The 13795-nt window shown below is 50.2% G+C and overlaps 1 protein-coding gene across 2 annotated transcripts in view; it reads right to left on the reverse strand.

Annotated features, from left to right (window-relative positions):
• Window positions 1-13795, reverse strand: part of LIG1 (DNA ligase 1) — a 54564-nt gene that overhangs the window by 38844 nt on the left and 1925 nt on the right. Inside the window, exons 2-6 of one of the 2 annotated variants that reach the window (XM_030912598.1) lie at window positions 12246-12319; window positions 8733-8822; window positions 7857-7992; window positions 3843-3932; window positions 2809-2935 (exon numbers count right to left, since the gene is read on the reverse strand). In XM_030912598.1, coding sequence (XP_030768458.1) covers window positions 2809-2935; window positions 3843-3932; window positions 7857-7992; window positions 8733-8822; window positions 12246-12262 — 460 coding nt within the window. In that variant the 5' untranslated portion in view covers window positions 12263-12319. The remainder of the gene's footprint in view (window positions 1-2808; window positions 2936-3842; window positions 3933-7856; window positions 7993-8732; window positions 8823-12245; window positions 12320-13795) is intronic. The other variant, XM_010377384.2, reaches the window with a different exon arrangement.

Genomic DNA, 13795 nt, shown 5'->3' on the forward strand with positions numbered 1-13795 from the left:
TGCCCAACGTGTAGCCGACCTAACAGCCCATCCCGTGTTGGCTGCTCCCCTGCCCTGAATCACCCTCTGTTCCCTGCACCTCCTAAACAAATCACTTGCATTTGGATCCCTGTTTCAGAGCTTCAGAGCCTGCTTCCAGAAGACTCTAAACTAACTAAACCTAACTAACCCTTGATGAAGAGCTCACACGAAGGCAGTTACACACAGCTTCACTGTTATATCTCATGGTGCCTGCTGCGCCACCTGGTCCCTGGTCTTGCGGCCTCCAGTGGCTCCTTCACACGGCCCCAGAAGGACCTTCTATCAGCATGGCAGGCACTGTCTCTCCCGCTCAAAACCCTTCCGTGACTCCACATTCTCTGCTGTATCCAGATAAAGTCTTTTGATGTCGACCCCGATCCTACCTAATCTCTCTTCATCTGACCTTCTAACCCTTCCCACACCACATACTCCACCTTCTTTGATATCACCGCTAAACTGGGGTGTTTCCAGACACACCCAGCCGTGTCACCCCTCCCGGCCTCAGCATATGCGATTTGGGACCCAGCTCAATGTCCCCCCCTCGGAACACAATCCCCTGACGCACCCCCAGGGCCAACCTCAGTGTCCACCCGGAGCTCCCAGCATGCCCTAAGCCACACCGTAACTTCCTTATGGCCACCTTTCATTCAGGGTTGAACCTGCTTCCCCGGCTCACAGCCCTTCTGTGGCTCCCAGGATCTGCAGCACGAAGCCCAGGCTCCTTAGCTGGGCGTGCAAGACCTTTTGAGATCCAGCCCCCACTCTCCTCTCTAGCTCACCTCTCACCACGTGCTATCCTCAAACTTTCCCTGCTCCTCAGATCGCATCCGATTCTCCAGAAACAAGGAAGTAGATGAGAGGCCCCAAACGTGCCGTGCTGTTCCCATCTCGAGGCCTCTGCATGCACCTTTCTTGTCTGAGACATGTGCATCTGTCCTTTCTCAACATGGCCAACTCCAATCCATCTTCTTTTTTTTTTTTTTGAGACAGAGTCTCGCTCTGTCGCCCAGGCTGGAGTGCAGTGGCGGGATCTCAGCTCACTGCAAGCTCCGCCTCCTGGGTTTACGCCATTCTCCTGCCTCAGCCTCCTGAGTAGCTGGGACTACAGGCGCCCGCCATCTCGCCCTGCTAATTTTTTGTATTTTTTAGTAGAGATGGAGTTTCACCGTGTTAGCCAGGATGGTCTCGATCTCCTGACCTCGTGATCCACCCGTCTCGGCCTCCCAAAGTGCTGGGATTACAGGCTTGAGCCACCGCACCCAGCCTCCAATCCATCTTCTAAGACGGCTCAGCCATCACCTTCCCCAGGCTGCTTGACTTCTGAGCTCCCAGAGTACCCTGCGTCACCCAGCGTCGTCCAATGGAAAGATCTGGCAAGCCATGTATGTAACCTTAAACTTTCTTGCAGCCACATTAATAAAAAGCGGGAAAAACCAGGTTGAACTTGGTTTGAAGAATCTATGTGGCTCAACACATCTAAAATAGTATGATTCCAACATTCTTTTTTCATGCTAGGTCTTCAAAATCCAATGAACTCACTGCACATCTCAAGTTGGACACCAAATGTTTCATCGGAAACATGGTCTGTGCAGGTTTCATAAAATGTACGGCTATTCACATACCAAAGGTGTTCCAAAATTACGTGGAAAAAGTGCAAAGTCTTTACTCACTGAATCGCATATTAGCTTTCAAATGTAAATTCAACTGAAAGGATCTAACATGAAAGATTCAGCTCCTCCGTCACACTCACCACGCTAAAGCGCTCAGCAGGCCGGACCGGACAGCAAGGGCTCACGCTGCCCCACGTTACGTGTGGGTCTCTCGCCCCGTTCTTCCCCCACAGCAAACATTCCCACTCCCTCTTAGGACAAAGATGCTGTTCCCCAGGCTGGCTTTCCAGGACCTTCTCACCTCATTGCTCATCGTCCCCAATCCTGCCCTCTACACGCCAGCACGCCAGGCCCTGAGCAGCCCCAGGCCTTCTCAATTTATATGTTTCCTTGCCTAGCATGCTCCCCTCCTCCTTTGCTGGTTGCCTCTTCTTTGTCCTAAAGGGCTCAGTTTGGTGAGCCTCTCTTCTGGAAGTCTCCCTTGAGCCATGGCCCCACGCTTGTGTTCCCACATGAGCTGTGAGGCCTCCATCTCAGCAGATAATTACAACCACAATGACCAACAATGACTGAGCCCTGACTGAGGGCTGGGCCCAGTTCTGAGCAGCTTACATGTGCTATCTTCTAACTCAGATATTTCTGTGCGGTAGGTGCTGCCATGATCATCATCTGTACAGATAAAGCAACCTAAGCTCAGAGAAGCTTGGTCATTTGTCCCAGGTCATACAGCCAGTGGATGGTGGACCCGTGCTCTTAACCACAACACTGAGACCACCACTGTCATAAGGATGACTACCCTGGATGGAAATCCAAGTGGGGAAAAAGGCAGGCGACTGGCCGGTGCGGTGGCTCACGCCTGTAATCCCAGCATTTTGGGAGACTGAGGTGGGTGGATCACCTGAGGTCAGGAGTTCGAGACAAACCTGGCCAACATAGTGAAATCCCGTCTCTACTAAAAATACAAAAATTAGCCAGGCACGGTGGCACGCTCCTGTAGTCCCAGCTACTCAGGAAATTGAGGCAGGAGAATCGCTTGAACCCAGGAGACAGAGGTTGCAGTGAGCCGAGATCTCGCCACTGTACTCCAGCCTGGGCAACAGAGCAAGACTACGTCTCAAAAAACAAACAAAAAAAGAAAGGCAAGCGACTGAAGGGGCAGTGGCCCCTGTGTTCTCACCTGTGCGACGCTTCGGGATCCCTGATGGGGAGCTGTCCATGGGAGAGGTGTCAGAGAGGGAAGCGCTGTTTTCAGGAGATTTGGCAGGACGGGGCGGGGAGACCTGTGAGCAGTCCGGGGCAGGCTTCTGGAAGAGGAAAGAACAGTTCTAGAGTGAGTGGGGAAGGAGGGACTCCATTTCCCAAAAGTTGAGACTAGAGGGGACTGAAACCTCTCTCTGAGTCTACCCTCCTCTCTGACCTTATGATCTCAGCCCTAACCCAGGTCTGGTCTCTTGTCACCTGGGCCATCATCCCGCCCTCCAGTGCAGGATCATGGTCCCATCAAGGACCCCCACAGCACTTCTGTTTTCTGCAGTAACAGAATCTTCAATTCTCCTGCCTCAGCCTCCCGAGTAGCTGGGACTACAGGCCTGCCCCACCATGCCTGGCTAATTTTTGTATTTTTAGTAGAGACAGGGTCTCACTACGTTGGCCAGCTCTACACAGCAGGATGTCAGGAGAAATGATATACACCTCTTCGTATAGTTTTTTTTTTGAGACAGGGTCTCACTCTGTGGCTGAGGCTCGAGTGCAGTGGTGCGATCTTGGCTCACTGCAATCTCCGCCTCCCAGGTCCAAGGAATTCTCCTGCCTCAGCCTCCCGAGCAGCTAGGATAACAGGTGCACGCCACCACGCCCAGCTAATTTTTGTATTTTTTATAGAGATGGGGTTTCACCATGTTGGCCAGGCTGGTCTCGAACTCCTGAGCTCAAACGATCCTCCCGCCTTGGCCTCTAGAGCACTGAAAATACAGGCGTGAGCCACCGTGCCTGGCCTTCTCTCCATGCAGATTGGATGTTTGTTCCCTCCAGGTCGCATGTTGTAATCTGGTCTCCAATGTTGGAGGTATGACGTGGTGGGAGGCATTTGGGTCATGCGGGCAGATCCCTCATGAATGGCTGGTACCCTCCTTGTGGTAGGAACCGAGTTCTCCCTCTACTGGTTCACATGAGGGCTGTTGTTTAAAATGCCTCTCTCGCCATGTGACACACCTGCTCCTCCTCCACCGTCCACCGTGACTGGAAGGATCCTGAGGCCCAGGAGCAGATGCTGGCGTTATACTTCTTGTACGGCCTGCAGGACTGTGGACCAAAATCAACCTCTTTATAAATTAACTGCTCTCAAGTATTCCTTTATAGCAATATGAAATGGACTAACATGCATTTCTTGGTTCAAATAACATCCACTTAATGTTGAGTGGGTGCCCTCCTCTTCCTGTCGGTGGAATATGGATGTTCACAGGGACAAGGGCATCTACAGAGAGCAGACAACAGCACAGAGGAAGCCTGGGCCTCTCACCCTGTGAGACTGTCACATGAATCCCGGACTCTGCACTCATAAGCGAGAAAAATAAGTTTGCATCTTGCCTGAGCCACTGCTACTGTGTCTCGGTTTCAATCACTCACTTCTCTTCTTACAGGACTCTGTGCCAGTTATTAAGTGATTTTCTCACAGCTCCAAACCTGTCACTGTCCAGTCTCCCTCGTGATGCCAGGACTGGGACTCCACAAATCTCCTTCTTGCTCTGGCACCACCTCGGCACCAGGCAGTGCCAATGGCGGGAACTAGAGGGCACTGCATGATTGGAGGCATAGCCAGCTTCTCTCCACCTGGGGGCTCAGCTGCTGGATCCCACTGACAGTTTCCTCTAACACTCACGGGGCTTGCCACGTGGTACCTGATCAGAGACACTGGTATCTCCCACCCAGTGCTCCCTTCCTGAAAGATCAGAGTTCCAGGCTCTTGAGGCACCCTCTCTAAGCTCAGAGACCTGCCAGCAGTCCCGCCACAGAGGTGTGAATTTCAGTTCCAAAGCCACAGGGACGGTCGCTGCACCTGGCAGTTGCTACCTCCATGATGCCTTAGAGTTAGCTCTCTCTTTACCCCTTCAGTTACCTATTTAACAACTACATACCTAGTGACCATCCTTTAAACTCCCTCTGTTCAAATCACTGGTATGGTTTCTGTCTCCCATTGAGACCCTGATGCAGATAGAGGTCTCAGAGAATTTTTTTTTTTTTTTTTTGAGACGGAGTCTCACCCTGTTGTTCAGACTGGAGTACAGTGGCACGATCTCAGCTCACCACAACCTCCGCCTCCCAGGTTCAAGCGATTCTCCTGCCTCAGTCTCCTGAGTAGCTGGGACTATAGGCCCGTGCCACCATGCCTGGCTAATTTTTGTATTTTAGTAGAGACAGGGGTTCACTATGTTGGCCAGGTTGCTCTTGAACTCCTGACCTCATGATCCACCCGCCTCGGCCAAGCAAAGTGCTGGGATTACAAGCGTGAGCCACCACGCGTGGCCAGAGGAATATTGTAAACACTGCCCAGGACTAAATAATCTCTGCCTCTCTTCTGCCCAAAACTCTTCCTAGCTCCCCAGAAGCCTCAGGGTAAAGTCCAAGCTCCAAAAGAGATCTCTGTCCTAATACCTGGAACCTGGGCATATGTTAGGTTACATGGCAAAGAGTAATTGAGGTTGCTAATCAGTGGACCTTCCGATAGCAGGATTATCCTGGACTATCCAGGTGGGCCTGATATAGTCACGGGGCCTTCAAAGTAGAAGAGCGCGGCAGGAGAGGAAAGTCAGGGTGAGATGTGGCCACAGAAGAAAGGCACAGTGTGGGTAAAAGAAAGAGAGATCAGCCTGTTACTGTGTCTATATAGAAAGAAATATACGTAAGAGACTCCATTTTGTTCTGTATTTGAGATGCTGTTAATCTGTGACCTTACCCCCAACCTTGTCCTTGCAAGAGACATGTGCTGTGGTGACTCAAGGCTTAATGGATTTTGGGCTGTGCAGGATGTGTCTTTGTTAAACAAGTGCCTGAAGGCAGCTTGCTGGTTAAAAATCCTGCCCGTCCCTGGACAAATGAAACATCTTGGTGTAAAACCCGATTGTACGCTCTGTTTACTGAGATAGGAGAAAACCGCCTTACGGCATAAGGTGGGACTTGCTGGCGGGACTTGCTGGCCCAATGCTGCTAAGAGGTTTGAGGAGATGTTTGCATATGCATCTCAAGGCACAGCATTTTCCTTTGAACTTATTCATGTCACAGAGATCTTTATCCATATGTCTTACTGCTAATTTTCTCCCTAAAATGATCCTATTGTCCTGCCACTCCCTTCTCTTTAAGATGGTAAAGATAATGATCAATAAATACTAAGGGAACTCAGAGACCGGTGCTGGCGTGGGTCCTCTGTATGCTGAGCGCCGGTCCCCTGGGCCCACTTTTTCTTTCTCTATACTTTGTCTCTGTGTCTCATTTCTTTTCTCAAGTCTCTCGTTCCACCTAACGAGAAACGTCCACAGGTGTGGTGGGGCAGGCCACCCCTTCAGCACAGAAGGAGGCAATGCCACGTTTTTTTTTTTTTGAGACGGAGTCTCGCTGTGTTGCCCAGGCTGGGGTGCAGTGGCATCATCTCAGCTCACTGCAAGCTCCGCTTCCCAGGTTCACGCCATTCTCCTGCCTCAGTCTCCCGAGCAGCTGGGACTACAGGTGCCTGCCACCTCGCCCAGCTAATTTTTTGTATTTTCGATAGAGATGGAGTTTCATCGTGTTAGCCAGGATGCTCTCCATCTCCTGACCTCGTGATCCGCCCGCCTTGGCCTCCCAAAGTGCTGGGATTACAGGCGTGAGCCACTGCGCCCGGCCACTTGCTTTGAAAACGGAGAAAAGGGGATCTCCGGTGGCTGCAAAAGGCAATTCCTGGATTCTCCCCTAGAGCCCCCAGAAATGAACACAGACCAGCTGACACCTTGATTTTAACCCAGTGCAACCCATTTCAGACTCACGACTCCCAAACTGTAAGACAATAAACTGGCATTGTTTGAAGCCACTGCATTTATGGTCAATTGCTATGGCAGCAAATGGGAAGCTAATATAAGGTGAGGAAAGTTTCGCTGAGAAAGTGATATCTGAGCAAAGCATGGAAGAAAGCAGGGGACTGAGCCAGGTGTGTATCTGGGAAAGAGAGTTTTAGGCTGGGAAAAGAGGTAGTGGCCCAGAGGTGGAAGTGCACCTGGTAGGTGTGGAAAGCCAGGACGGAGCGAGCTGAGGAAGAGCTGTCGATGCAGCTGCAGATGTGATGGACAGGGGAAAGAGAGGAGGAGCAGGAGGGGCCTCGTAGGTTCCCACAAGGCCTGGCTTTGGCCTGTGGTGGTAATACCAGGGGGTTTGGGCAGGGAGTCACAGGACCTGACCTCACCACTGACAGAATAAGCAGCACTGTGCTTTGGACATCATCCACAAAGCAATGAACAAGCATTAAATGACTTAAACAGGGGAAGAGAGTGATCCAATGTTTTTGGAGAAGTTAAAAAGCCCTCTGACCACAGGAGAGGCTAGATATACTTTTGAGCCCTTTTTTTTTTTTTTGCTTTATTTTTGAGGCAAGGTCTTGCTCTGTCACCGAGGCTGGAGTACAGTGGTACAATTGTAGTTCACTGAAGCCTTGAACTCCTGGGCTCAAGCGATCCTCCTGCCTCCCTCTCAAGTAGCTAGCACCACAGGCATGCACCACCACACCTGGCTAATTTTTAAAACATTTTTTTTTAGAGATGGGGTCACACTATGTTGCCCAGCCTGGTCTCGAACTCCTGGCCTCAAGTGATCCTCCCACGATGGCCTCCCAAAGCGTTGGGATTACAGACGTAAGCCATTGTGCTGGGCCCTGAGCCCTTACTTTACATCAGGCACTATTCTCAGATCTGTACGTAAATGAACTCACTTCATCTTCCCAGTCACCCTATGAGGAAGGCATTATCAGGAGCTGCATGTTACAGGTGAGGCACCCAAGACGTAACTTGGTGAAGGAGACCACCTGAGGCCCTAGGGCAGGGGCAATTAGGACCAGGCCGTCTGCACTTGACACAACCAGGAAACGCATCCACTTCTCCCAGGCAATTTCTCCAGAATCCTCCTCAACAGCTGCTGCGCTCCGTTCCAGAGGCTAATGGGAATTAGTTTCTTCGGGTAAAAATGGGCAGGCTGATGGGGACCTACCTGGCCTTTAGCAGGGCTAAGGGCCTCATCCTCCTCTTCCCCTTCGCTGCCCAGGACCCGGGCCGCCTTCCTCCCTGGCCTCTTCACTGGAGAGTCACTATCAGACACCACTCCATTCCACTCTTTCAGTGCCGCCCTGGAAGGTGGGGAAATGGGGGTGTAAAGGGGCGACTACAGCAGGCAGAGTGGGGTCACTGCTCACAAACACCCTGGTTTCTTTGCTGTTTCCTTCCCTTCCTTTCAAGCATCCAATGAACATTCTCTAGTTGCCTCCTCAGCAAATCTCATCATTTCATCCATCAATGCATCCATCTACCTGCCCACTCATCCACTCACCCAGCCATCACACATCTCTGGAGGCCTTCGGAGTGTCTGCCCTGTGATAGGTGATGCTGAGGAGCAAATGGAGTCCCTGCCTAAGGCTCCACTGGTCTCCAGCATCTATTGGGAAACCTTCTTTTTTTCTGAGATGGAGTTTCGCTCAGTCACCCAGGTTGCAGTGCAGTGAGCCGAGATCACGCCATTGCACTCCAGCCTGAGCAAGAGCGAGACTCCATCTAAAAAAAAAAGAGTATCGCTATCTTCTACTTAGATGAGACAGCATTAAGATGTGGCCAGTGGCCAGCTTCTCTGCATCATGGAGAATGTCTGGTTGCAGAACGAAGCCAAGACCTGCAGAAACAGAGACCAATGGACAACTCCGAGGCCCTGGATCCAGCTGTGCCTGCAGCTGCTCTTGCTCTTGGACTTCCGGCTGCCTGGCTGAAAAAATATTTTGGGTCCCAAGACATTTTGCATTAGGTTTGTACACTTGCAACCAAGAGAATCCTGACTGCTAAAGGAAAAAATTCACCATATCCCAGCCCTGTGACGTACTTTGGAGGGGGCTCCGTCTCTCTGCTGCTGTTGGATGCCTCCTTCTCAGGCTTCTTCGCTTTACCCTCTTTCTTGGGGTGGAAGAATGACCTAGAGGAGCATAAAAGGGGATTAAAAAAGGAGAATAACAGCACCAATACCCTGCCTATCTATGCTGCATTCTATAACTTCTAATACCATTTCCCATCTCAGCACATAACAGGGAATTTCAAACAAGCCCTTTAACCTAACTGATAAGGAAACTCAGACTCAGACAGAGGAAACAACAGTGTACTTATTTTTCTGCCCTTACTTTTTGCAAGATACAATACATCCCAAGTTTCATTCAACAAATATCAACTAAGCACTTTTTAACTTTTTTTTTTTTTTTTGAGATGGAGTCTCGCTCTGTTGCCCAGGCTGGAGTGCAGTGGCGTGATCTCAGCTCACTGCAAGCTCCACCTCCCGGGTTACAGCAATTTTCCTGCCTCAGTCTCCCAAGTAGCTGGGATTACAGGTGCCCGCCACAACACCCGGCTAATTTTTTTCGTATTTTTGGTAGAGATGGGTTTTCTCCATGTTGGCCAGGCTGGTCTCAAATGCCTGACCTCAAGTGATCTGCCCACCTCGGCCTCCCAAAGTGTTGGGATTATAGGAATGAGCCACCACACCCAGCCTAAAAAAATTTTTTTTTCTAGATGGAGTTTTCACTCTTGTTGCCCAGGCTGGAGTGCAGTGGCGTAATCTTAACTCACTGCAACCTATGTCTCCTGGATTCAAGCAACTCTCCTGCCTCAGCCTCCTGAGTAGCTGGGATTACAGGCGGCCGCCACCAAACCTGGCTAATTTTTTTTTATTTAGTAGAGATGGGGTTTCACCATGTTGGTCAGGCTGGTCTCGAACTCCTGACCTTAGGTGATCCACCTGCCTCCCAAAGTGCTGGGATTACAGGCGTGAGCCACTGTGCCCGGCCTAACTAAGCACTTATTATGTGCCAGGGCCTGTTCTGGGCCTGAGGGGTTTGGCGGTGACCCAGACACATGAAGTTCCTGCCTTCAAGCAGTTGACACTCTGGTGAAGGACACAAATAGTAAGCAAACAATTAAATATAAAATGTTGGGGCTGAGCGCGGTGGCTCACGCCTGTAATCCCAGCACTTTGAGGAGGCTGAGGTGGGCGGATCACGAGGTCAGGAGATCGAGACCATCCTGGCTAACACGGTGAAACCCCGTCTCTACTAAAAATACAAAAACAAAACTAGCCGGGCGCAGTGGCGGGCGCCTGTAGTCCCAGCTACTCGGGAGGCTGAGGCAGGAGAATGGCGTGAACCTGGGAGGCAGAGCTTGCAGTGAGCGGAGATCGTACCACTGCACTCCAGCCTGGGCGACACAGCGAGACTCCGTCTGAAAACAAACGTTGGAAGGCGTGCAGTGCTCTGAAAAATATAAATAAAGTAAGGCACTTTTCAACTAACTCATTAGAGATTGCCTAGAAGGGGGCTTCTTCCTAAGAACAGAGTGCTGAGAGGAAAATTAGGAACTTTACAGTGGAGAGGTCTGGCCAGCACTCCCCTAACCAAGCGATGAAGGTTAGCTTCACCAGCGATGCCACAGGAACCTTACATGCGCCTGACACCAGCCAGCCTCTTTCGGTGGTATCTTTCCAAAAGCCCATAACCCTAGTGTAATTATGAGAATAACACTGCACATACCAACACCAGGGACAATTCTACAGGATACCTGTTCAGTATTCCCCAAGACTGACAAACGACATAAAAACCAAGGAAACTCTGAGAAACTGCCACCCAGAGGAGACTGAGATGTGATGATTAAATGCAATATGGTACCCTGAATTGAACTCTGGAATAGAAAAGGACATTTAAAACAAAAAAAATCTGGTGAAATCTGAATAATAAAATACAGAGTTAAGAGTAATGTACTGACGTTGGTTCCTCAGTGGTGAGAAATGGATCGTAGTCACGTATGATCGTAGCAACGTGCTGTCGGGGGGCTGTCCTATGAACTGAAGGATGTCCAGCAGCATGCCTGGCTTTTAGCCACCAGATGCCAATTGGCAATGGACACTGGGCGAGGGTATACAGGACCTCTCTGTACTGTCTTTGCAACTTTCCTGTATCTCTAAAATTATTCCAGAATAAGAAGTGTATTTAATCTTCAAAAAGAAAAAAAGAAAAGGAAAATCATGCAAAAGCAATGGGGGACACAGAGCAATCGAAGGCATCACCAGCCCTGGAGAGACCATCCACAGATTCCTTATCACGGGAGAAAAATGGAACCCAGGATTTGCGTAAGCCACTCACCGCCTCCCAGGTTTCTGGGACGGATGCCCAGGTCTGGGTCTCTCTACCATCCACTTTCTCCTCCTGGTAACAGCCCCTCCGTTTTCCTCTTGGGATGCTTCTTACCCCACTCTCTCTCAGTGCGCACGATTTGAGTGCGCTGGCCCTTTTGCTCGTGAGCAGGGGTGGACACATGACTCAGGCTGCATCCCCGTGGCCGGTTCGGGGATAGGTATGTGGCCCGAGCTGGGCCAGTGAAACCGGGCTCTAACACCCTCTTTCTACAGGGAGGCTAACCAGGGGAGAGCCTGCCTGAGGTTGAGGACAACCTCAAGGACAGCAGAGCTGAACAATGGAGAGAGACAGATTCCCAGGGAGAAAGTTTTGGCAACTGGATGGAACCAAGCCTGAGGCTGTGTACTCCAGCAGGTTTCAACGATGTAAGTCAAGTCACGCCCTTTCTTGTCTTCCTGAAGCCAGACTGCATTAACACGAAGTTTCTCAACCTAGACACTACTGACGTTAGGGATGATGGTTCTGTGTTTTCGGGGGGCTGTCCTACAAACTGAAGGATGTTTAGCAGCATGCCTGGCTTTTAGCCACTAGATGCCAACGGCAAACCCTGTGTCCCCAGGTTGTAACAACCAAAAATATCTCCAGACAGTGGCTGGGCGCAGTGGCTCACGCCTGGAATCCTAGCGCTTTGGGAGGTTGAGGAAGGTAGATCACGAGGTCAGGAGTTCCAGACCAGCCTGACCAACATGGTGAAACTCTGCCTCTACTGAAAATACAAAAATTAGCCAGGCGTGGTGGCGTGCACCTGTAATCCCAGCTACTCAGGAGGCTGAGGCAGGAGAATCGCTTGAACCCGGGAAGCGGAGGTTGCAGTGAGCCGAGACTGTGCCACTGCACTCCAGCCCGGGTGAAAGAGCGAGACTCTATCTCAAAAAAAAAAAAAAAAAAAAAAAAAAAGACACTGCCAGATGTTCCCTGGCAAAACTGCTGCTGATTGAGAACCGCTGGGGTGGGTTTCTGTTCCTTGCAACTAAAAAGAGTGGTTCAATATACCGTCTTCCATATCCCACCGCTCATTTTCCTTACTACTTGACTCCTGGAAATTCCAACTCAAAATCTAACGTAAGGGTTTTTTTTTTTTTTTTTTTTTGGTACAGATTTACAGAAAGAACCAGAGGACTTGGAGAACGAAAGACTCAGGGGCAAGGGAGGGTCCTCACATGATACTTCGCTGCATGTTGGCGCCAGAATTCTCCCTTCCTGTCCAGCACTTTTCTTCGCCTGTCAGCTGCTCCTGGAACAGAAATCCAAACACTTGTTGAGGTGACTGGTTGTGCAGAGATCCAAACACATAAAACCCTTTCTTTCAGAAAGGAAAAAACAAACAAACAAACCCAGAAACATGAATTTTCCCTTTAAGAAGAAACTCCTGTTTTTATGAACCAAAATAATTTGCTAGTGAGACTTACTGGTGAAGAATAAAACTTACAAATCAGAAATTAAGAGGCCTCCTTTACCATAAGAAGACTGTTTTTCATCGAATATGAAGAATAGACTGAGGACCTGAAATGGGTTTTTTTTGAAGTTTAAAGGTGATGACATAACTCCTGACCTCGTGATCCGCCCGCCTCAGCCTCCCAGAGTGCTGGAATTCCAAGCGTGAGCCACGGTGCCGGCCTACTGAGTTTTTTGATTCCAAGATTGAATTTGAGTTTCTGGTGCCAGCATGTGGCAGCCGAGGCTGTGGAGAGGAGTGGAGACTTAGAGGCATGTGGTGCGGGACGGAGAGTACTGATTCCAGAGGTCAGGAGTTCGGGACCAGCCTGGCCAGCATGGTGAAACCCCGTCTCTACCAAAAATACAAAAATTAGCCAGGTATGGTGGTAGGCGCCTGTAATCCCAGCTACTCGGGAGACTGAGGCAGGAGAATCACTTGATCCCAGGAGGCGGAGGATGCAGTGAGCAGAGATTGTGCCACTGCTCTCCAGCCTGGGCGACAGAGCGAGACTCCATCTCAAACAACAACAACAAACAAACAAACGAAAAAACAAACTGAGCAACTTCCAAACAAGGTTTCTCAGGGCTAGCTGGGGAGCAGGAAATACGCAATGCTTCAACCAAACAGTTCACAAAGAAAGCAGGTTAGGGACTTAAGCCACCAAAATCCTGAGGGCAAAGAAAATGATTACGACCACTATTGAGCGCTCACCTAGCTAGGTACTTTACATTCTCAATTATACTGACTCTCCACAACAACTCTGTTACAGAAACTAAGGCACAGAGGGGTTTTTAAAAGAACTTAACCTGCATCTCATGTACGTTCCACCCCAGGTGTCTGCCTGCTTCACAGCTCGCCTCTTAACCACCAGACTGAGTTGCAAGGGAAGGAGAAAGAAACAAGCGTTTACTGGGAAGCCTGCTCTATGCCTGACAGGCTGATCACATTCTCAAATACCCTCAATCCTCAAGTCAGCCCTCCAAGACAGGTGTGATCACCCCCACCTCATAGATGAAGGCACTGAGGACAGGGGGACACAGCTGGGGTTCAGGCAAGGCTTCAAACCCCGGTGTGGCTGGCTCCAAAGCCCATGTTCCTTCCTCCTTACCACGGTACTCAAGGCTGGCTTCTCAACTCCGTGTACTGCTGAGTTGGGGGAAACAAACTGGTTGATGCCTCTGGAGGACCACCTGGCATCTCTATCAGAATGGCAACCCCACTTCTGTGTATTTGGCCCACAAAGACCCTCACAGGTGGACCAAGTGAGGCACA

Source organism: Rhinopithecus roxellana, chromosome 12, assembly GCF_007565055.1.
Source record: "Rhinopithecus roxellana isolate Shanxi Qingling chromosome 12, ASM756505v1, whole genome shotgun sequence".
In the NCBI taxonomy this organism is placed as follows: Eukaryota; Metazoa; Chordata; class Mammalia; order Primates; family Cercopithecidae; genus Rhinopithecus; species Rhinopithecus roxellana.